Source organism: Perca flavescens, chromosome 22 (genome assembly GCF_004354835.1).
Source record: "Perca flavescens isolate YP-PL-M2 chromosome 22, PFLA_1.0, whole genome shotgun sequence".
NCBI classification, from domain to species: Eukaryota; Metazoa; Chordata; class Actinopteri; order Perciformes; family Percidae; genus Perca; species Perca flavescens.
Window position 1 is genome coordinate 26,163,665 of NC_041352.1, and position 24,606 is coordinate 26,188,270.

Below are 24,606 nucleotides of genomic sequence, written 5' to 3' on the forward strand. Positions count from 1 at the left end.
TAGATACACATAAGGTACTAGATACACATAGGGTACTAGATACACATAGGGTACTAGATACACATAAGGTACTAGATACACATAAGGTACTAGATACACATAAGGTACTAGATACACATAGGGTACTAGATACACATAGGGTACTAGATACACATAGGGTACTAGATACACATAAGGTACTAGATACACATAGGGTACTAGATACACATAGGGTACTAGATACACATAGGGTACTAGATACACATAAGGTACTAGATACACATAAGGTACTAGATACACATAGGGTACTAGATACACATAGGGTACTAGATACACATAGGGTACTAGATACACATAGGGTACTAGATACACATAGGGATACACAGATACACATAGGGTACTAGATAGATACACATAGGGTACTAGATACACATAGGGTACTAGATACACATAGGGTACTAGATACACATAGATACTAGATACACATAGGGTACTAGATACATATAGGGTACTAGATACATATAGGGTACTAGATACATATAGGGTACTAGATACATATAGGGTACTAGATACACATAGGGTACTAGATACATATAGGGTACTAGATACACATAGGGTACTAGATACACATAGGGTACTAGATACACATAGGGTACTAGATACACATAGGGTACTAGATACACATAGGGTACTAGATACACATAGGGTACTAGATACACATAGGGTACTAGATACACATAGGGTACTAGATACACATAGGGTACTAGATACACATAGGGTACTAGATACACATAGGGTACTAGATACATATAGGGTACTAGATACATATAGGGTACTAGATACACATAGGGTACTAGATACACATAGGGTACTAGATACACATAGGGTACTAGGCTCGGACATACACGCCGCTGTGGACTTGTCAGTCTCGCAAGCGGTTTCAGGAAAGTGGCTGCATGTGTCCGACAATGCACAGAACATTAACGGTACAAGCCTACAGCTGTCCGCGGACACGGAGTGTGGAAAGTATGTCAGAGTTGGCGCCTGTGTGTGTGTGTGTGTGTGTGTGTGTGTGTGTGTGTGTGTGTGTGTGTGTGTGTGTGTGTGTGTGTGTGTGTGTCGGCCCGCACCCACGAAGCTCCGACCTGCAGAGGAGCGGAAGCCGCACCTTCGCCAAAATGAAGACTGAAAAACAGAACTATTTTGGTACATTTACTCGCCACGTGGAAGATAGCCATACATATAGATTTTATTTATTAATTATATATTATTTAAATGTAATATTTAGTGTTAAATAATTGTAAAATGTAGTACAGAGTCTCTAGTCTGAGAACTTACGTGTCACAAACGGCGACTCCACAACTGTACATCAGCGTGAAAGACGACATACCAAAGGAGATCAAAGACATATTGTGGATATTTAAAATGTCTTCCAGTTCCAGTGTTAAATATTCTTTAGAAATAAAAGTGTATTGATCTTTGAAAAGGTGTACCTGTATTATTATTATTATTATTATTATGACATTATCATTATAGATGCAAATGGTCTCTCGATGACAATATTATCGTTTATCGCAATAATTTCTGGGACAATTTATCGTCCAGCAAAATTTGTTATCGTGACAGGCCTAGCTGTTATTAACACCTTCCCAACTTTTCCACTGTGAAGGTACTGATACGCCTCTGTACTTTTATAATTGCGCATTGTAGACCCATCCGCACCAAGTGACAACACAAAACAATTAAATATGTCCTCGTACGTGATCTGAGGCCACTTCTTCATGTCATCCTCCCACTCATGAATAGTTTGAGGGGGTGGCACTGACCTGCCATTTGGATTATTAAGCGATTTTTGGAAATGTTCCCACGACATAGTTAACCAATTTAGTTAAGCTAATGTTTTGTGTTAGTGTTGCCCAGGGAAGCGATGAAACGGAAGTCCCGCACAAAAACCGGAAGTTCGACCCATATTTACTTCCGCGTTCGAAAATAAGGCGAATAAGACAGGCATGCCTAGCCAATCAGAATTCAGTATTCACCCAGAATCCAAAGTGACCAAACAATGACATTAGCTACATTTCTTTGCCAACAAAGCAAGCCAACTTATTTTAAAAATTAGTTAAAATCAAAATGTACTCACAGGTGACATTGTGGTCGGTCAGGGCTCTTTGTTTCCATAGCAGCCAGCTGTCCAGACATATCTGGAGAGCCTCACTGTCCTCAGAAGAGTCAAATCCACCGAGCTGACACTGAACATCCCGTCTGTGATGTCACCCACTTCCTTCAGCTGTAACCTAACGTTAGCTAGCTAGCAAAAGAAGAAAAAAAAAAAGTTATCTAGCTAGCTAACGGATAATCACATCGTTTCAATTAGCTAAATACCAAGTTAAATAACTGCAAACTAAACCAAGAAGACAGTTTGCTAAGTTTAGTTCAAGTTAAATTTGTAATAATGAAGTTTGAAAGTTATCTACTCTCTTGAAATTCAGCTGTTCCTACCAGAAAGGGTCAAGTTCAGTGTAAAGAAGTTAACGTTGATGTTAGCTACGGGACGCTAACCTACCGTTTTTTTCAGCCGTTAGCCAGCTAGCTTGTGATAAACCGTCCTGAGTTTGTCCACTTTGTCGGAGTAAAACTTTACTAAACTTTATTTTAATAAAACGCCAGCTTCCTCACATCAGCCTCCTTTCTTTCTCTTCACAAAAAGCGTCTGGGTGGTTTAGTTTGTTGTCGCTTCACTTCTTGCACCGTTGAACCTTCTAGAAACTTTCAGACAAACAGCGCGCCGAGGAGCAGTTGATTGCTGCTCACAGTGCGCCTGCGCAGACAGTGTGATGTTAAACAATGTAAAACTACTGAGGATTAATTCAACAACATCCAATCTACATTTATATAGTTAAAAATCGCTTATTTTCATTCATTCATCATACGCTTCATTTATTATTGATGACTTATTATGGGATACAGCATATTTAGTTTTTTGGAGCAGCTTGAAAATATGAGAAAATAGCAAATCCTGCAGCTTCTGCAGCACACAGCATGTTGAAAAATCTCTTCTTAAGGACAATATGAGACAAAAACACATGTTCAGATATCTCTTGGTATATGTTTTTTACAGGTCTGTAATTTATGACCAAATTCCTAATAACATTCAGTGCTGGGCAAGTTACTTCCAAAATGTAATACATTATAGATTACTAGTTACTGTCAATTGAAAGTAATTAGTTATATTACAATATTACTGTCTCTGAGTTGTAAGGCTTTACACTACTTTTGCGTTACTTTTGAGTTACTTTCACCAAAATAACAGCAGAAGTAGGCCTAGGCTATTACTTGTCAGGTAGCTCACCACAGGATCAATAGCCTCCTCTTTATCCACTTTAACACATAGTTCATTCATAATATTTTGTATAATGAATGTAAATACTAAAGCTATAAAATAAATAGTGAAGTAAAACGTACAATAGGCATACTTGACTTAGAATTGTGGTGAAGTAGAAGTATAAATTAGGAAAAAATGGAAACACTAAATTAGAAGTACCTTACATTACAATAAATTAATGATAATTTGCTTGGGTTTAAATTGAGTTTTACTCTCATTTACTATTTTATTAGTGAAATTGTCATGGCTCTTTCCAGAGAACTAAATTATAGACTTCGGTGTAAAATGAACTGTCTAAAAATGCATTTTGTACATTTGCGCCCGCTGTAAACTACCTTAAAAAGGTGCTCCAAGCCATGTTGGGTGACGGCACTTCTTGTTGACGTTCAAAGTATTTTCAAACAAAATGAGGCTAGCTCGCCCCTCCCTCCCTCCTCCTCATCCCGTCCCCTCCCTTCCGTGCTTAAAAAAAAAGACAAAAGCATGGGACAGCATTTGATTCACACACCTTTCCTTAATATAATCTTTATTGCTGTTTCTTATTGGGTTGAATACAGAACAGGTTTACATCTCTTGACTTTGTGAAACACTGTCATGTTTTACAGACAGCAGAGGGAAGAGAGGACAGACGAAGGAAGGGAAGGAAAAAAGGAAGGAAGGAAGGAAGGATGGATGGAAACACAACCGTTACGGTTGTGCGTTAATGCTTTCTGATTGAGGTTCAGCATCTTTTGTGTGTTTGTGTTAAGAGGAGGGATGGGTTTAAATCTCCTCTCCGACGTTCCCTTTGACCTCTGAACCGGGACTGGAAACAAAGTTCAGACTTCAGGTTTTAAGAAAAAAAACCAAAATGTCTGAGTGAGACGGGAGAAACAGAACAACAAACGTCAACAATATTCTGGCTTTTTTTTTTAAAAAACACCAAAACATCCAACGACATCTTTTATCTGTTAGGCGATGACGAGTTCACAGTCAAGTGCTAAATGTAGTGATTGAGAGTTCTGAATCATTTAAAAAAAAAAAAAAAAAAAACAAAAAAAAAGACAAAATAATCAGGACTTGGAAAAGGAAAAAAGTTGCAACTCAGGAAATATGAACACGAAGCATTTCGAATAATGGATTTGTGAAAGACCCTGAGAGCGAGATTATATAATATTTTTATATTCATGTGTGTGTGTGTGTGTGTGTGTGTGTGTGTGTGTGTAGCGCATGAAGAGATGGAGAAAGGAGAAATCATCCATAATTGAAATTAGATTAACATGCAACATAACAACAAAAACTAACCTAAAACTCACCCTTTAACTGAACACAATGTATTTTCACAGTTTTATACGCATTTATATGTCATAGAGGAAAAAAACAAAACGAAAAAAAAATAATTTCTCTGCCAAGCTAAAAACAAACAAACAAACAGAACCAAGAGACCCAGACAATGAGTCTCGTTCTCATATACAGGAGATCTACATAAAGCTTTTTGGATTTCAGAGGGATTCTTATTGCTAGTCCGATTTGCACCCCCGACACGACGCGCCGCACACCTACGGCGAGCCGGTTAGTCCACAACACAAACCATCAGTTCCTCAAAACAGTTCTGCAGCATAAATGTGATATTTTTAATACATGGCTTCTTCTCAAGTCATTGTAGAAACTAACTCGCACCCACCCACACACACACACACACACACACACACACACACACACACCTGGGCTCCAAATAAATACATTTAAAAACAGTCCACGTGCATTCGAATGGAAGTCCAGTATTCATATGGCCGTGCACAGACACGCACGCACACAGACAGACACACGCATGCACACACACACACAAGTCAGACGTACATTAACGCGCGCTCTCGAGGGAGAGGGGTGTAAGGATAGAGCTGACAAAACATCAAACTGTTGAGAGAGAGAAAGAGAGTTTCTACACCGATATAAACACTTTTAAAAAAAACACACATCAAAAGTCGAAATTTGTAGCTCATAATTCCAACGTAATCCAGAATAATTCAAATACTTTTGCCGTTCAGCCGTAGCCTAAGAACAGATTTTGTTTCGGGTTTTCGTGATTAAGCGGTTTTTATTTTTTTAATGTTTTTCCAACGATAAATAAATACATCGAGGCGCCAATCCAGATTTTTTCATGACTGAGGTGCTGAGCCCCGACGAGGCATCAGGCACAGGTGGCCCGACAGCAGCAACATGGAAACCAAACGCCGAAAAATGACCCTCGGTGAATGGCAGGCCAGGAATTATACAACACACAAGCGCTTTGCCAAGGTCCCAAACATCTTTGAAAAGGAACCCAGTTTCCCTAAAATAGGAGTTGTGTTGACAGTCTTCAACATGTTTTACCATGTACCAATGGCACTTCATATTAATGTTTGTACTGCTGAGAAATCAATTCATTTCAAACTGATTTGTCGTGATCGGTCGATTCGCTCGAGTTAATTCGTTCAACTTTGGTGGACATTTGACATGCAGCGAGACTTTAAACTGCTTGAATAAAAAGGAAAATTAAATGAGCACTGAGCAATAGACGCCATTTCGACAGTAATTAGCCATGTCGAGTAGCATAACTTAGTTGTATTTTTTTTTTAAAACCCTCCTCATGTCGAGTATAAACTGCTCCGCAAAAACGCCATCAGGATTTAATGGTACGAAAACCTTTCTGAAGTAAGTTGTGTGAACATGAGAGCGTAGTCGCTTAGTCACGTTTTAGGTTGTTTTCACGATCAATGACTTATTTCCAATAAACGTGAGAGAAAATCTCTGGTAAACAAGATTTAAAGCTGCGCTTTTGCATCTTTTTTAAAAAAAAAAATTCCCATTTTTTTCCAGATGTGTCGATTTAATCAACAATTCGCCCAAAACGTCTGAGTGTAAGGCGACAATGTAAGAGTTTCTTTAGTTGAGGACAGCCCTTAAGACAACTTATCGTCCCGTTAGCTTCCAAATTAATAAATGACAGTTAGCACGTTAGCTACTTCAGGTCAGACTGTTAAGTCACAACGATTGTAACTGACTATTCTGCCAAGTAGTCTCTAATTTACATTACCAAGCTTCTTGCATCAACTATTTTACAAGGCACTAAAACTGTTAAAAACTTTTATTTTTATTTATTTATTTATTTTTTTTAAAAAAGGTAGACATCCTGAATATTTCCATGTTTTGGAACTCAATCCTTTGCTGCTGAAAACTACACACAGTGAGTTGTGAGGACATTTTGGGTTTGGGGGGTTGCTAGTAAGTTGACAGAAAACCATTTTCAATTCAGACCAAACTCTATAGCGTTCTTATCACCGTGAAACTGCAAACATGAAACCCCTGAAAGCATTTTCATTACAGAGATGCTCGTCATGCATTAAAAAAAAAATCTATTTCATTTTCAGCTCCTCCCTAACTTTTACACTTTGCAGGGTACATTCGGACTGGACTGAAGAGCCACAACACAGTTAACAGCGCTCTATATATTTGGAGAAAATTATATTTTATTCTGCATTGATTTCTTCAAAGTGAAATTGTACTTCAAAACACACTCCTGCTAAGAGCTGGGACTCCATACGTTTGGAGTCCTGACCACTAACAAAAAAAAAAAAAAAAAAAAAAAAAAACCCCGTGGGAAACTCTCTCGCTCTCTTCTCTTGATTGTGTCGTGATATTCCACTGTAGTAGTACTAGTAGTAGAAGTAGTAGTAGTAGTTTTGGAAAGTTGTTAGTGCCAGTTCACAGCAGCGTCCAGTCAGTCAGTCAGTCCACTTGTGGTTGTTCAATATTTTCATTTGGACCGACTAAATGTCCGCCCGTCGCTGCTTTACAGTTCCGTTATGAGCCACTGAGGTTCGATTCGTTTTTGATTATGAGGTTGGTTGATATATATATATATATATTTAAAAAAAAAAAAAAACAGAAACGTAAATGTACAAGAAGAAAAATTAGCTATATTCATCTTCACACGACAAAGACAATGCACACACACCACACACACACACACACACACACACACACACACACACACACACACACACACTACCCGTCCCCTCTGGTTGTGATATATATATATATATATATATATATATAAGGATCAATAAGTGACCAGAACTTCACCGCCTGTTTTCTGTTGTGGAAATGTCCGGTTGGGTTGGTGCGAGGGGGTGGAATTAGCCCTTTGTGTTTGTTTGTGTGTGCAGCAGGGTAATACAGTTCAGGAACACACCCCCACCCCCACAACCTACCCATCCATCCATCCATCCTACCCTCCCTCCATCCATCAATCCATCCATCCATCCATCCCGTCATCTAGCTCCTTCTAGAAATCTACTGAGATTCAACAGAGGGGTTTACCGTAAAAAAAAAATCAGGGAAATAACTGATTGTCTCTACCGCCAAATTCAGTTTGTCCTCAAAGTGCTTTTCACATAGGAGAAGACCGGGCTAAATAAAGACAAACGGTACCAAAGCGCTCCAGGACCAACTCAAGATACTAAGATAATACTGGAAGGAGACTAGCTAGACCTGCTATTAGCTCAAAATGCCGTTAACCAACTTAGCGATGTCTGGTCTGGTCAGTTAGCCACAGCTAGCATGTGTTTCTACCCTGTGGTTGAAGTCTTAGACACCACTAAACGAATCTCAGGAAAAAAGGTTAAAGATAGCTAGAGCTAACTGACCATAGCAAACAAGCTAACTGAGCTAATCCATTGTTAGCTTGGTTAAGGTGTCTGCTCAGCTAGCCATAGCTAGCATGTGTTTTAAACCTAGCGGGTCCCCTGCATGAAGCTAAGGGTAATGATAAGCGCCAGCTAGGGCTAACTGGCCGTACGAGACGCGTTATTATGGAACCCACGCCCCAACCAACCGGACTTACCTAGAAGTTACGTGGGACCCATAATAACGCGTACGAGAGACATTAAGCAAATTAAGGCATTGGTAGCTGGGTTAACTTTGTCTGGTTTAGTCAGTAAGCCCTAGTTAGCTTTTGTTTGACTCTGTCGCTGATGTCTGTTAAGCTATCACAGGCTAATATTCCTGTGCGTAGTAATGACTTTGCGGTCCATTACAGTGTTGCGGATAGAGAGTTAGCATTGGTTAGCTGCTTGGTTAGTTTGGGCCTTTGCGGAAGCCACGCCAGTAACGACTTACTTAAGTTAGCCTTTGCTAGCTTGTGTTTGAAGCCACGCCGATGATTTAGCCCTGGCTAGCTCTGATTTGGCCCACAGTGGAAACCTGGCTAGCAACTAATTAGCCCCTTGATAGCCCTGTTTAGGAAGACACGATTTAAAGGGTTGCCTACAGAGCTGCTCATCTGTTGTTTTAATGGTTGCAGTTAAGAAGCAGAAGTTGAGGTATACTGAACCTGGGTAACGCGTTAGCGGCGATATACGTTAGCACACTGGAGGCCCTGTAATAGACCTTAAATGAACACTGGGGGGGGGCGATGATGAGAGACAGGAAGGAGTCACACACATTCGCACACACGCACGCACACACACAAGAAAAATTGATTTGTTCAGTTATAAAAAAATCCACAAAACAAGAATTCCCCTCCCTACACCTAAATGTCACTGATAATCGCACACACGCCCCCAAAAAAAAAAAAAAAATACTCTAGCATCACGTGCCACATGTTCAACTCTCTGTACACACATGGAATCAACTGAGAATGATTGTGAATGAGAAATTATTAACACACAAACCAACTCACAGGGTGGCTTTGAGGGATAAAAGGGATCAATAGTGTGAAAAAAAAAAAAAAAAAAACATGTAGAACACAAACTGATCAACACTATATCTGCCCTTTCAGGAGTTCTTTCTCACACAGAAATCGGATGCGACTTTGACAAGTTCGTCAATGTTTTCGTGCGTTTTCGTGAGCCAGCCGCGAGACGAGGATTGGTGCGGAAGCGAGCCCGAAAGGACGAGTGCCCGCCCTTTCTTGTGTTTTCCAGTTTCAAAAATCTTCCGCCGTTGCACCGTTAAGAGACGAACACAAAGCCACCTGTGGAAGTCACGCTTTCTCGAGGTGAAACTGGGTTCAAGGGGCCACTTTGGCAGCTTTACAGCCACCCCATCCCCCTCCTCACCTCTCTCAGAGTTTTATTTCAGCCAAACGATATTTAAACAGCCGGTCAAGCCGGAGAAGTGACTGGTGAATTTTGGAAAGTCGCTGTGGCTGGCAGACACGAAAAGTTCCCCCACCCTGACTAGCCCGCTCTAAAACCCAAAGTTGGTTGAAATGTTAAAAATCGGATAGTTCAGTCCTCTTGTTGTGTGGCCCGGAGCCGAGCTGTGATTTAAATAAAGAAGAATAAAACGCAGATACCAGACAGTCCATCTGAGTCTCTGTCCGGCCCTCTGCGTTCTCCTAAGTTGATCATCAATTCTCAAACAGAATCTAGAACGATAATAAATCATAACTTTATTCTTTTTTTTTTTTTATTATTGCTGAAATATAGATTCCCCGCACAAAAAAAAAAAAAGTAATGCAAATCATTGTTATCATAAAAAGCTATAAAAATTAGATCCATCTTCTGTAATAATGCAGATAAAGATATAGCAAAAAACATCTCTTAGAAGTATGACTAGTAGTAAGGCACTTCAAGAAAACGAGGTTTTCGTCTTTCTATCAAAAAAAGGTTGTTTTTTTTTCCCGGGCTGGTTTTTGCATCATCATCTTCATCAATGGTGTAGCGTCTATTTCCGTGGTATGGCACTGTGGTGATGTTGGTTCAGCAACAGCCTGGGGGAGGAGGGAGGAGAGTTTCCCTCAGTCTACCCCGACCAGAGGAGGCTCTCCGTTGGGCAGGATGTGCTCCAGAGGCGGCTTGGCGTGGATCTCCAGCAGCCCCTGGATGAAGCCCTCTGCTGGGGCAGCTGCCACGGACTCGCCCGGCACAGCGCTGGAGGACGAGGGAGAGGAGGGGTCTTTGGAGAGGTCTGAGTCTGGCGTCGATTTCACGTTGTCGTCGTCGCCGCTAGTAGTTTTCTTTGTGTCAGTAGCTTGTTGGCTGGGGGTCCCGTCGAGGCCGTTGGAGGCTTCTTGTTGTTGTTGTTGTTGTTGTTGTTGCGTCGCGGCACAAAGTTCAGACTTCCCGTCTTTCGTCGGGGCTTCCCAGTCCGCGCCAGACTCGGCTCGTTTCGCTGCGCTTTCTTCCTCCGGCGTGGTGGATTCTGCCTCCTCACCCTCCACTTTTACCTCATCCTGCTGCTCCTCCTCCTCCTCCTCTTCCTCCTCCTCCTCCTCCTCCAGCTCTTTGCCCCCGGCGGCGGCGGCGGCGGCGGCGACGGCCACGCTGCTGCCGCACTCGCTCTCGTTCTCCGAGGGCGGGCAGGTGGAGGGCGGCGTGTGGGCGCAGGAGTCTCCGTCCTCGCTGGCGGCGTCGTCGTTGGCGGCTCCGCGGGGCTTGAGGTGGATCCGCTGGTGGCGGACCAGGCTGTGCTTCAGGGTGAAGGTCCGCTCGCACGTCTGACACTGGTAGGGCCGCTCGCCTGGACGGGCACAGAGGGAGGGAGGAGGGATTTATACACAGAAAGTAGATCCTCCACACACACACACACACACACACACACACACACACACAGACACACAGACACACAGACACACACACACACACACACACACACACACACACACACACACACACACACACACACACACACACACACACACACACACACACACGGAAACACTGCATGAGGCTACACATTATTATCGAATAACACAGACATGCAGGGAAATATAAATACAGAAATTAGCATTGTGTGTGTGTCAACAAATAAGAGGAATAAAAAACCCTGACAGTACCTAGGTAAGGACTACTAGCCAGTCAGAAGCAGAGTATGAGGGCCCTGACAGTACCTAGGTAAGGACTACTAGCCAGTCAGAAGCAGAGTATGAGGGCGTGTCCTGACAGTACCTAGGTAAGGACTACTAGCCAGTCAGAAGCAGAGTATGAGTGCGTGCCCTGACAGTACCTAGGTAAGGACTACTAGCCAGTCAGAAGCAGAGTATGAGGGCCCTGACAGTACCTAGGTAAGGACTACTAGCCAGTCAGAAGCAGAGTATGAGGGTGTACCCTGACAGTACCTAGGTAAGGACTACTAGCCAGTCAGAAGCAGAGTATGAGGGCCCTGACAGTACCTAGGTAAGGACTACTAGCCAGTCAGAAGCAGAGTATGAGGGCGTGCCCTGACAGTACCTAGGTAAGGACTACTAGCCAGTCAGAAGCAGAGTATGAGGGCGTGTCCTGACAGTACCTAGGTAAGGACTACTAGCCAGTCAGAAGCAGAGTATGAGGGCCCTGACAGTACCTAGGTAAGGACTACTAGCCAGTCAGAAGCAGAGTATGAGGGTGTACCCTGACAGTACCTAGGTAAGGACTACTAGCCAGTCAGAAGCAGAGTATGAGGGCGTGTCCTGACAGTACCTAGGTAAGGACTACTAGCCAGTCAGAAGCAGAGTATGAGGGCCCTGACAGTACCTAGGTAAGGACTACTAGCCAGTCAGAAGCAGAGTATGAGGGTGTACCCTGACAGTACCTAGGTAAGGACTACTAGCCAGTCAGAAGCAGAGTATGAGGGCGTGTCCTGACAGTACCTAGGTAAGGACTACTAGCCAGTCAGAAGCAGAGTATGAGGGTGTACCCTGACAGTACCTAGGTAAGGACTACTAGCCAGTCAGAAGCCGAGTATGAGTGCGTGCCCTGACAGTACCTAGGTAAGGACTACTAGCCAGTCAGAAGCAGAGTATGAGGGCGTGTCCTGACAGTACCTAGGTAAGGACTACTAGGCAGTCAGAAGCAGAGTATGAGGGCCCTTACAGTACCTAGGTAAGGACTACTAGCCAGTCAGAAGCAGAGTATGAGGGCGTGTCCTGACAGTACCTAGGTAAGGACTACTAGCCAGTCAGAAGCAGAGTATGAGGGTGTACCCTGACAGTACCTAGGTAAGGACTACTAGCCAGTCAGAAGCAGAGTATGAGGGTGTACCCTGACAGTACCTAGGTAAGGACTACTAGCCAGTCAGAAGCAGAGTATGAGGGCGTGTCCTGACAGTACCTAGGTAAGGACTACTAGCCAGTCAGAAGCAGAGTATGAGGGTGTACCCTGACAGTACCTAGGTAAGGACTACTAGCCAGTCAGAAGCAGAGTATGAGTGCGTGCCCTGACAGTACCTAGGTAAGGACTACTAGCCAGTCAGAAGCAGAGTATGAGGGCCCTGACAGTACCTAGGTAAGGACTACTAGCCAGTCAGAAGCAGAGTATGAGGGCGTGTCCTGACAGTACCTAGGTAAGGACTACTAGCCAGTCAGAAGCAGAGTATGAGGGCGTGTCCTGACAGTACCTAGGTAAGGACTACTAGCCAGTCAGAAGCAGAGTATGAGGGCCCTGACAGTACCTAGGTAAGGACTACTAGCCAGTCAGAAGCAGAGTATGAGGGCGTGCCCTGACAGTACCTAGGTAAGGACTACTAGCCAGTCAGAAGCAGAGTATGAGGGCCCTGACAGTACCTAGGTAAGGACTACTAGCCAGTCAGAAGCAGAGTATGAGGGTGTACCCTGACAGTACCTAGGTAAGGACTACTAGCCAGTCAGAAGCAGAGTATGAGGGCGTGTCCTGACAGTACCTAGGTAAGGACTACTAGCCAGTCAGAAGCAGAGTATGAGGGCCCTGACAGTAGCTAGGTAAGGACTACTAGCCAGTCAGAAGCAGAGTATGAGGGTGTGCCCCGTCAGTACCTAGGTAAGGACTACTAGCCAGTCAGAAGCAGAGTATGAGGGCGTGCCCTGACAGTACCTAGGTAAGGACTACTAGCCAGTCAGAAGCAGAGTATGAGGGTGTACCCTGACAGTACCTAGGTAAGGACTACTAGCCAGTCAGAAGCAGAGTATGAGTGCGTGCCCTGACAGTACCTAGGTAAGGACTACTAGCCAGTCAGAAGCAGAGTATGAGGGCGTGTCCTGACAGTACCTAGGTAAGGACTACTAGCCAGTCAGAAGCAGAGTATGAGGGCCCCTTACAGTACCTAGGTAAGGACTACTAGCCAGTCAGAAGCAGAGTATGAGGGCGTGCCCTGACAGTACCTAGGTAAGGACTACTAGCCAGTCAGAAGCAGAGTATGAGGGTGTACCCTGACAGTACCTAGGTAAGGACTACTAGCCAGTCAGAAGCCGAGTATGAGTGCGTGCCCTGACAGTACCTAGGTAAGGACTACTAGCCAGTCAGAAGCAGAGTATGAGGGCGTGTCCTGACAGTACCTAGGTAAGGACTACTAGCCAGTCAGAAGCAGAGTATGAGGGCCCTTACAGTACCTAGGTAAGGACTACTAGCCAGTCAGAAGCAGAGTATGAGGGCGTGTCCTGACAGTACCTAGGTAAGGACTACTAGCCAGTCAGAAGCAGAGTATGAGGGTGTACCCTGACAGTACCTAGGTAAGGACTACTAGCCAGTCAGAAGCAGAGTATGAGGGTGTACCCTGACAGTACCTAGGTAAGGACTACTAGCCAGTCAGAAGCAGAGTATGAGCGCGTGCCCTGACAGTACCTAGGTAAGGACTACTAGCCAGTCAGAAGCAGAGTATGAGGGCGTGTCCTGACAGTACCTAGGTAAGGACTACTAGCCAGTCAGAAGCAGAGTATGAGTGCGTGCCCTGACAGTACCTAGGTAAGGACTACTAGCCAGTCAGAAGCAGAGTATGAGCGCGTGCGCTGACAGTACCTAGGTAAGGACTACTAGCCAGTCAGAAGCAGAGTATGAGAGCGTGCCCTGACAGTACCTAGGTTATCGGATAATGTGATATACGTCTCGATATTATGTCTTATTTGTATTTTTTGTATCTTATGTTGATATGTGCCTATATGTATATTGCGGTCTCTATTGTACAGTATGTGTCTATATTACCATTTGTTTACTGAATGTTTACTTCTACATGTCTATTTGTTGATTGTATACAGGGCTGGCCCTTGACTTTTGGGGGGCCCTAATCAGGATTTGGTTTGGGGGACTCTCCACATTGTAACATGCTGCCACTGCACTTGGCACTTAACCAACTTTTGTGTATTGTAAATATTACTTTAAGCACTCATAATGTACAAATACGCATTTGAAGACTATAATGTGAGACCTATTAGCAGCAACGCTATCTTTAAATAGACCGGCTCTGTTATGAGCTCTATTGTGGGACATTTCAAGTGCTCTTGGGGGCCCTGTGGTAGCCACGGGGCCCTAAGCAGCCCCTTAGTCCGCTTATGTCCGGTTAAGTCCGGCTCTGATTGTATAGAGAGTTAACACCTAGCCAAGTCTAATTAAGATCAAGATTTTATTGTTTGTTTTTAAAGCTGTGAATGGACTGGCCCCAACATATATTTTGGACATCATCCAAATTTATACGCCAGCGTGGACACTGAGGTCAGAGGGCCAGCTCCAGTTTATGGTCCCCAAGTCAAGACTTAAGACTCGGGGGGACAGGGCCTTTTCTGTGGTTGGACCTAAACTCTGGAATGGCCTGCCTCTCCGTGTCCAACTTGGCCCTACAGTTGAGTGTTTTAAGGCACGTCTAAAGACACACTTTTATTCTTTGGCTTTTAATTCTGTGTGAGTTATGTGGACCACTATGGTGTTTATTCTTTCTTTTATTCTTTATATATATATATATATATTCTTTTTTTTTTATGAATTGTTTGTATGTTCTGAGTCTTCTGTGCAGCACTTTGGAAACACTTTTATTCTTTGGCTTTTAATTCTGTGTGAGTTATGTGGACCACTATGGTGTTTATTCTTTCTTTTATTCTATATATATATATATATATATATATATATATATATATATATATATATATATATATATATATATATATATATATATTTTTTTTTTTTATGAATTGTTTGCATGTTCTGAGTCTTCTGTGCAGCACTTTTGAAACTTTGCGTTTGTAAAATGTGCTATAGAAATAAAGTGGATTGGATTGGACTAATTCCTCGTGTACGTGAGTCTACTTGGCCAATAAATGTGATTCTGAATCCGAGAGCTCCCTCGGTCCCCTACCTGTGTGGGACCTCATGTGTCGGGTCAGGTCCTGCAGGGACCAGAATCTTTTCCCGCAGACGTTGCAGATCTTCTTCCTCTTGTCCACTCGTCTCCCCGAGGCCTCTCCTCCCTCCGAACTCTTTGGTTCCGACGCCTCCTCGTCGCTCCTCTCCTCCTTCTCCTTCTCTTCCTCCTCCTCCTCCTCCTCCTCCTCCTCCTCTCCGCTGTCTCCTCCTTCGCTCTCCGGCCCCTTCCTGTCTGCTTCCTCTGCCTCCATCTCCATCTCTTTCTCCTCCTCCTCCTCCTCCTCTTCGTCGTCGTCGTCGTCTGTCGGCTTGGCGGCGGCCCTCTCAGAACCCGCCTCGTCTTTCGCGGGCGGGTTCTCCTCCTCGGCCGCCGGCGCCGCGGGCGTCTCCTCGGAGAGGTGCGCCCGCTCGTGGCGAGCGAGCGTGGTGGCGTAACGGAAGCTCTTCTTGCACACTCGGCACACGTGCTTGTACTCGGGCTGCTGCTTGGCCGCCGCCGCCGCGCTGCCGGAGGAGGAGGAGGAGTTTCCAGCGCGTTTCTCCTTCTCCGGGCTCTCCGTCGCCGCATGCGGAGCAGAGGTCGAGGACGATGAGGAAGAGGAGGACGAGGAAGAGGACGCGGGCTGTTCTTCCTGAGCGGGGCCCGAGGATGCCGAGAGCTTGAAGTCGATCAGCTTTTTGCCGAAGTTGAGGTCCAGGCTTTTGTTGCTGTGGCAGTCGTCGTCGTCTGCGCTCTCAACCTGGGAGGAGAAAGTCGAGAAGGTTAAAATCACCGCGGAGTGGTTAGGGCTGTGCTCGATTGAAGAAATTATTAGTCGACTATCACTCGTTCAGCTGTACCGACTGATCGATTAGTTGATTTAATCGACAGGTCTGTAAATCTGAGTTTCTCCACAAAGAGTTGTGTTAAAAGCACCTCTTTAATTCTTGTGTTTACCAGAGATGTGCTCGTACGTTTCTTGGAAATAAGTCATTCAGCTAGAGCTGGGCGATTTGTTTCCCTAAAAAATAACTGCGAACTGTTTGTATTTAATTAAAAGTCATTCAACATAAACAAAATTTGTTTCCAAAAAAATAACTCCCTTTCTCTAACTGTAAATATATTTTAAAAATATATATATATTTATTGTATTTAATTAAAGTGCATCAACATAAACAAAATTGCAAAGGCAAACCCTTTCTCTAAGTGAAAAGTCACTGTGCAGTGTGCAACAAAGATTGTTAAACATCCAAATTATTTATACTGTATTTGGATTGAAAAGAAATCGATTTTTTGAAAATATGAATCGATTTGACCTACCAACTCGATTTTTAAATCCAATCGATTTTTTTCCCAGCCCTACATTCAGCATGAAGAAAAAGCATCAAACAGGACTAATGGACTAAAGAAATCTAAGTTGACTGAGACCAAAACAACCAATTAGTCGACTAATCGACTAAGAGGGAGCAGCCCTACTGAGTGGATGTTAGATTAGGGCCGCACAATATATTCATGTTTTTATCATCATCGTGATATCAAGTAGTGCTATAAACACTCTGCTAGAGGCTGAGACACATCGCGAAAGAGATTCAAATTATAGAGTAGAAAACTGCACTTTAAAATGTAATTTTTTTATTCATATTCAATTTGAAGTGGTCCAATAAAAGAATGATGGAAATGATTTCCTTGCATTTGTTTTATATTCAACAAGCACGTTGTTGTATTTTAGCAGAAAATACTGAAAGCAGCAGAAACTGAGAACACTTTAATATCAGTTTATTTATTGCAACGTAATAGTGTTAGCGCGATATTCAACATTATCGCAATTGTTCAATGAGATATCAAAATCAGATTGGTTTGAATGTTTGCAGACTTATGACACAGAATTGCCTTCATATCCTTTTCCTTTAAAATCAAACTAAAGTATCAAATAAGGTCGACGAAAAAATGTCACATACAGGGTTATAGTGTGCTTAAGAATCTGAATCTGATTTTTTATTTATTTACTTTTATTTTATTGTCCATATTATTCAAGAGGATTTGTTATTTTATCATCCTGTTTATGATGTATGTGTATGTTGTGTGTGATGTCTTTAAGCTACTGGGACCTTGAATTTCCCTTTGGGGATCAATAAAGTAAGTACGCAAGTAAGTATCTACCTACCTACCTACCTACCTTGCGATTGCAATACCGGTTCTCCCACCGGTATCGCAATCTTAACATTTCGGTATTTATTTTTTGGTCTTTCCTTATAATGACATTACATTTTGTACTTTGAAACGTGTTGGATCTTAGTGCATTTTTTTTAGTATCTTCCTGAAAAAGTAGCTTTTCTTTGTTTTTTACGTGAGCATGTAAAAGATCCCATGCCTACAAGACCTACGACTCCTACTTAATTAACTGTGTAGTGATGTTTACATCGAGGGGAAAAGTGCAGTTCACGTCTTTTACATGAATTGCGAATGTTGAAGATGAATTGAAAATGGCAGAGGGAATCCCTTACATTGAATCCAAACCCAGGGCATCTTTAAACAAACGTTTTATGTCTTTTACACATATTGTTGTGTATTTTAATATCAAAGAGTACGTACGTACCTACCTACCCACCCACCCACCCACCCTCCAATCTCCTGTGTAACCTGATTTCTCAGAGTGTAACCATGGCGAAGACAGGCTCAGGTTACCTTGGTGCTGTTGCTGTGTGCTGCTCTGGTCTCTGGCCCCCCCTGCAGCTCTGAATGCTGCTCTGTGGTTTCGGTCTCCTGTTGCTCTGCACAGCCGCCAGCCGGACTGCAACCTGCAGAACAAAACCCAAACACCCGTCAATATCATCGGCAAACTGGGCAACAATAAACAAACACGCATGGCTCGACAACACAACTATCAACATGGAGCATGAATATGGAGCGTCTAACCCAATTCCTGCGAACGCAAATGTAAAATTTCAAGCCAATAGGAATACTTGGAATTGATGGTGGAGGTAAATATTCATGAAAAAGGACACGTTTGTGAACGGGGCAACACAGATTTTTGATATTGAACAACTAAACACGACCTTTAAGAGCTTATTTCAAAGCCTAAATATTTATTTACCGGCCAACAAAGGTCCAAAAATTGTCCAACCTCAACAACTACTAAACAGAAGACTAAATCTAAATGTGTAAATTGACCCTAAGTTTAGCTTCTGTTATGCAGTCTTTAAACAACAACACTTGAATCTACGGCTGCAATTTACAATACTGTACGTTATCATTTATGATCATGTGCTGATTATTTTCTCAATTAAGGGATTAACTGTTCAGTCTATAAGGAGTCAGAAAAATGCTAATTAAAAACCCCTGAAAATATTCAGAAAGATTTCTTCAAGAGATAATTGATGACCACAATTAACCATCAACTTTGAATAATTTGACTAATGGATTGATCGTCTTGTTTGGGATGACTGACCGGGGCTTGGTCTGTGGGAGGGGCTTGACTGAGATGACTCCGCCCCCTGGTGGTCTGAAGGGGCGGGGCTCTCCGACGTAGGGGCGGAGCCTGAGTCGGTGGAGGTGTTGGCGCCGCTGAGGTCTTGTGCTTCCGGCGCCGTCTGCTCCGTCTCGGACTGACTCTCTGCAGGACCAAACACAATCAGCACAATCAATACGACTAATATAGAATATAGATCAGGGTCATCAGTTAAAGGACAACCTAGGGGGTAAAGGTCCTATGGTATGCTGCTTTTTGGATGCTTTTATATAGACCTTAGTGGTCCCCTAATACTGTATCTGAAGTCTCTTTTATATAGACCTTAGTGGTCCCCTAATACTGTATCTGAAGTCTCTTTTATATAGACCTTAGTGGTCCCCTAATACTGTATCTGAAGTCTCTTTTATATAGACCTTAGTGGTCCCCTAATACTGTACTGAAGTCTCTTTTATATAGACCTTAGTGGTCCCCTAATACTGTATCTGAAGTCTCTTTTATATAGACCTTAGTGGTCCCCTAATACTGTATCTGAAGTCTCTTTTATATAGACCTTAGTGGTCCCCTAATACTGTATCTGAAGTCTCTTTTATATAGACCTTAGTGGTCCCCTAATACTGTATCTGAAGTCTCTTTTATATAGACCTTAGTGGTCCCCTAATACTGTATCTGAAGTCTCTTTTATATAGACCTTAGTGGTCCCCTAATACTGTATCTGAAGTCTCTTTTATATAGACCTTAGTGGTCCCCTAATACTGTATCTGAAGTCTCTTTTATATAGACCTTAGTGGTCCCCTAATACTGTATCTGAAGTCTCTTTTATATAGACCTTAGTGGTCCCCTGTATCTGAAGTCTCTTTTATATAGACCTTAGTGGTCCCCTAATACTGTATCTGAAGTCTCTTTTATATAGACCTTAGTGGTCCCCTAATACTGTATCTGAAGTCTCTTTTATATAGACCTTAGTGGTCCCCTAATACTGTATCTGAAGTCTCTTTTATATAGACCTTAGTGGTCCCCTAATACTGTATCTGAAGTCTCTTTTATATAGACCTTAGTGGTCCCCTGTATCTGAAGTCTCTTTTATATAGACCTTAGTGGTCCCCTAATACTGTATCTGAAGTCTCTTTTATATAGACCTTAGTGGTCCCCTAATACTGTATCTGAAGTCTCTTTTATATAGACCTTAGTGGTCCCCTAATACTGTATCTGAAGTCTCTTTTATATAGACCTTAGTGGTCCCCTAATACTGTATCTGAAGTCTCTTTTATATAGACCTTAGTGGTCCCCTAATACTGTATCTGAAGTCTCTTTTATATAGACCTTAGTGGTCCCCTAATACTGTATCTGAAGTCTCTTTTATATAGACCTTAGTGGTCCCCTAATACTGTATCTGAAGTCTCTTTTATATAGACCTTAGCAGCTTTGACCAACTGCCACTTTGCTCGTTTGAAAGCCATGATGTCTCTCTCTCTCTCATGGGTGGGCCAAATTCTCTGGGCGGGCAAAGCAGAGAAAGGGGAGGTAACCTTGCTCCTTATGACCTCATAAGGAGAAGATTCCTGATTGGTCCATCTGAGCTTTCATTTTCTCAAAGGCAGAGCAGGATACCCAGGGCTCGGTTTACACCTATCACCATTTCTAGCCACTGGGGGACCATAGGGAGGCTGGGGGGGAACTCATATTAATGTTAAAAAAAAACTGCCAGCTCTAATGAAGGGCTGAAAATATTCTAAATAGCGCATGCACTCAAACTAATATAGATTTTTTGTCTACATGTATGTATATGATATGTGTCTAAATGCGTCTAGCTGCTACCCGTCCCCTGTCCCTTTAAGTTTATACGTAAAACTAGACCCAGAACAAGCTGGATCTGTGCCTGTCTCTGTGCTCATTAAACTCCAGTTAGCTGTTTCCTACTAAAGACGCTCTGTTTCTGACCTGCGCTCTCTTGGGAGCCTTCGTCTCCGTCTTTCTTGGCGAGGGCGCCGTTTCGCCGCAGCGTTCGGTGGGTCACGCCGTGCTTCCTCAGCAGGTGGCGCTCACAGTTGGATTTGGTGGAGAAAAAGGCGTCGCACTTCGGACAGGGGAAGGGTTTCTGGCCTGAAGGAGGAGACAAAAAGGATCGGAGGTGAGGAGACATTTCTTTCCATTTTGGGACTCAAGTTAGGGCTGGGCGATATGGAACGAAAGTCATATCCCGATATATTATCGATATACGATATGTATCCCGATATTTTTTTCTGCAAAGTGAGAGCAAATGTTCAGTCAAAGTCAAAGCCAAATATGACATGTCACATGTAGTTTTCATAGAAACCGGCTATTTCAGTGAACAGTTGCAAAATCAAATGAATAAATAAACAGGTTTCTTCACCTGGTTCAATGCTCAGCTGTTCAAATAACAATAAAATGTAAACATAAATTCTGATTAACCCTTGTGTTGTCTTCCCGTCAACCTTTGACGTTTTTGAGGCTTTTTTTTCAGTTTGTTTTAGTTTTTTCCAACGTTTGAAATTGTTAAATTTTTCTTCTACACATTTTCAGCGCTTATTTCTACGTCCCATATTTTCTGATATAGGGCTGGGCGATATAGAGAAAATCAGATATCACGATATTCTTGACCAAATACCTCGATATCGATATTGCGACGATATATTCTAGAGTTGACAGTTGGTGCTCTCGCGAAATATCTTCACGCTTAGATTTTAGATAAATAATCATTAATAATAGAACAGCTAGAATAGTCTGGTGAGTTCAGAAAAGTACATCACTTCACTGTAATGGAGTCTTTAAAACCAGGAAAAGACACTTATGTCATATCACGATACTACGATATCCAAAATCTAAGACGATATCTAGTCTCCTGTCACGATATATCGATATTAATATCGATATATCGCCCAGCCCTACCTCAAGTTTTTATTCATTTATTTATTTTATGAAGTTTTCCAAAAAAAAGAAGCTCCGTAAAGTCATTAAAGAACTGATGTGGACACCCAGAAGTACACGACGGTGGTGACAGAAGTGCTCGGGTGCTTTATTTAACCCTCGAGTTCCCGTCAACAACTTTTGGTTTTTCTGGGTCAAAACTTTTAAATTAAGACTTTTTTTCCAACATTTCGGTCATCTTTTTCGACACTTTTTGTCGCTTTCCCCAACGTTTTTGTCACTTTTTTTTGGACATTTTTCAGATTTTTTTTTTCTGCACTTTTTTTGTCACTTTTTTTAAATGCTATAAAATTAAATAAAACACCCAAATTCAATAACAGTAGTGAACTGATTATTATTTACTACGTTAATTGTGAAGAGCGTTGTAGGGAACCATCCATGTTAACTTTTTTTTTTAAGATTATTTTTTTGTCTGTGTGTGTGTGTGTAGGTAAGTTGTGTATTACCGGTGTGTGTGTGTGTGTGTGTGTTTGTGTGTGGGTAAGTTGTGTATTACCGTGTGTGTGTGTGTGTGTGTGTGTGTGTGTGTGGGTAAGTTGTGTATTACCGGTGTGTGTGTGTGTAGGTATGTTGTGTATTACCGGTGTGTAGGTGTGTGTGCGTGTAGGTATGTTGTGTATTACCAGTGTGTGTGTAGGTATGTTGTGTATTACCGGTGTGTGTGTAGGTATGTTGTGTATTACCAGTGTGTGTGTAGGTATGTTGTGTATTACCGGTGTGTGTGTAGGTATGTTGTGTATTACCGTGTGTGTGTAGGTATGTTGTGTATTACCGGTGTGTGTGTAGGTATGTTGTGTATTACCGGTGTGTGTGTAGGTATGTTGTGTATTACCGGTGTGTAGGTGTGTGTGCGTGTAGGTATGTTGTGTATTACCAGTGTGTGTGTAGGTATGTTGTGTATTACCGGTGTGTGTGTAGGTATGTTGTGTATTACCGGTGTGTGTGTAGGTATGTTGTGTATTACCGGTGTGTAGGTGTGTGTGTGTGTGTGTGTGTGTAGGTATGTTGTGTATTACCGGTGTGTGTGTGTAGGTAAGTTGTGTATTACCGTGTGTGTGTGTGTGTGTAGGTAAGTTGTGTATTACCGGTGTGTGTGTGTGTGTGTGTGTGTGTGTGTGTGTGTGTGTGTGTGTGTGTGTGTAGGTATGTTGTGTATTACCGTGTGTAGGTGTGTGTGTGTGTGTGTAGGTATGTTGTGTATTACCGGTGTGTGTGTGTAGGTAAGTTGTGTATTACCGGTGTGTGTGTGTGTGTGTAGGTGTTGTGTATTACCGTGTGTGTGTGTGTGTGTGTGTGTGTGTGTGTGTGTGTAGGTAAGTTGTGTATTACCGGTGTGTGTGTGTGTGTGTGTAGGTGTTGTGTATTACCGTGTGTGTAGGTGTGTGTGTGTGTGTGTGTGTAGGTATGTTGTGTATTACCGGTGTGTGTGTGTAGGTAAGTTGTGTATTACCGTGTGTGTGTGTGTGTGTGTGTGTGTAGGTAAGTTGTGTATTACCGGTGTGTAGGTGTGTGTGTGTGTGTGTGTGTGTAGGTATGTTGTGTATTACCGGTGTGTGTGTGTAGGTAAGTTGTGTATTACCGGTGTGTGTGTGTGTGTGTAGGTAAGTTGTGTATTACCGGTGTGTGTGTGTGTGTGTGTGTGTGTGTGTGTGTGTGTGTGTGTGTGTGTGTATGTGTAGGTAAGTTGTGTATTACCGGTGTGTAGGTGTGTGTGTGTGTGTGTGTAGGTATGTTGTGTATTACCGGTGTGTGTGTGTAGGTGTTGTGTACCCTGTGTGTGTGTGTGTGTGTAGGTAAGTTGTGTACCCGTGTGTGTGTGTGTGTGTGTGTGTGTGTGTGTGTGTGTGTGTAGGTAAGTTGTGTATTACCGTGTGTGTGTGTGTGTGTGTAGGTAAGTTGTGTATTACCGGTGTGTAGGTGTGTGTGTGTGTGTGTGTGTAGGTATGTTGTGTATTACCGGTGTGTGTGTGTAGGTAAGTTGTGTATTACCGTGTGTGTGTGTGTGTGTGTGTGTGTCTGTAGGTATGTTGTGTATTACCGGTGTGTGTGTGTAGGTAAGTTGTGTATTACCGTGTGTGTGTGTGTGTGTAGGTAAGTTGTGTATTACCGGTGTGTGTGTGTGTGTGTGTGTGTGTGTGTGTGTGTGTGTGTAGGTAAGTTGTGTATTACCGGTGTGTGTCAGCATGTGTCTCTGCAGCGAGCTGGCCCAGGGGAAGACTCGGGGGCAGAAGGGGCAGGTCATCTTCTGGACCGAGTTGGAGTACGCGTTCTTCTTCCCTTTGGACTGAGGCCCCACCGTCGCCGGCTTCACCTCCTCCCTCGATCCTCCCTCCTTCTCCTCCCCTCCTCCCGCTCTGTCATCTGTTTACACGGACAGTTTGGAGTCATTTGGTTTTTCCTTATATAAATGATATTATTTGGTTACAAACCTCTTAAAAATAAGGATAAGTGCTGAAATGATGAGTCAATTCAGGGGAGACACTTCAGGCAAAAACAGAACGTTTCAATTGAGAGATTTTGGGCTATTTGTCTTCTTTCACAATAGTGGAGGAAGGAAAACATCTGTCCTCAAAATGTCTACATTTCACAATCCATATGTTGAAAAGGTGTTGTTTTTCAGACTGAGACAGAACTCTCCACTTAAAGTAACACTAAAGGCTGTTTTATGATTTGGCGTCAACTCCTTTCAGAGTTCTGCGTCGGGGTCACTTTGCATTTCACCGCCACGACGCTAGCGGGGCAATAAGTCTGAGGATATGTGCGAGGTGTCTGCCTGCCGGTTTATTATTATGTTAGCGAGCAA

The 24,606-nt window shown here is 42.8% G+C and overlaps 1 protein-coding gene and 1 long non-coding RNA gene across 5 annotated transcripts in view; both read right to left on the reverse strand.

Moving 5' to 3' along the window:
- Window positions 1–2,790, reverse strand: part of LOC114548932 (uncharacterized) — a 30,207-nt gene extending 27,417 nt beyond the window's left edge. For both annotated transcript variants that reach the window (XR_003691469.1, XR_003691468.1), the window contains exons 1-2: window positions 2,543–2,790; window positions 2,120–2,287 (exon numbers count right to left, since the gene is read on the reverse strand). This is a non-coding gene — a long non-coding RNA (uncharacterized LOC114548932). The remainder of the gene's footprint in view (window positions 1–2,119; window positions 2,288–2,542) is intronic.
- Window positions 2,791–7,384: 4,594 nt separating this feature from the next.
- rreb1a (ras responsive element binding protein 1a) overlaps window positions 7,385–24,606 on the reverse strand; it is a 108,935-nt gene continuing 91,713 nt past the window's right edge. For all 3 annotated transcript variants that reach the window (XM_028569064.1, XM_028569063.1, XM_028569065.1), the window contains exons 14-19: window positions 23,973–24,164; window positions 20,796–20,957; window positions 18,837–19,001; window positions 18,074–18,186; window positions 15,401–16,148; window positions 7,385–10,846 (exon numbers count right to left, since the gene is read on the reverse strand). In XM_028569064.1, the coding sequence (XP_028424865.1) occupies window positions 10,125–10,846; window positions 15,401–16,148; window positions 18,074–18,186; window positions 18,837–19,001; window positions 20,796–20,957; window positions 23,973–24,164 (2,102 nt within the window). In that variant the 3' untranslated portion in view covers window positions 7,385–10,124. The remainder of the gene's footprint in view (window positions 10,847–15,400; window positions 16,149–18,073; window positions 18,187–18,836; window positions 19,002–20,795; window positions 20,958–23,972; window positions 24,165–24,606) is intronic.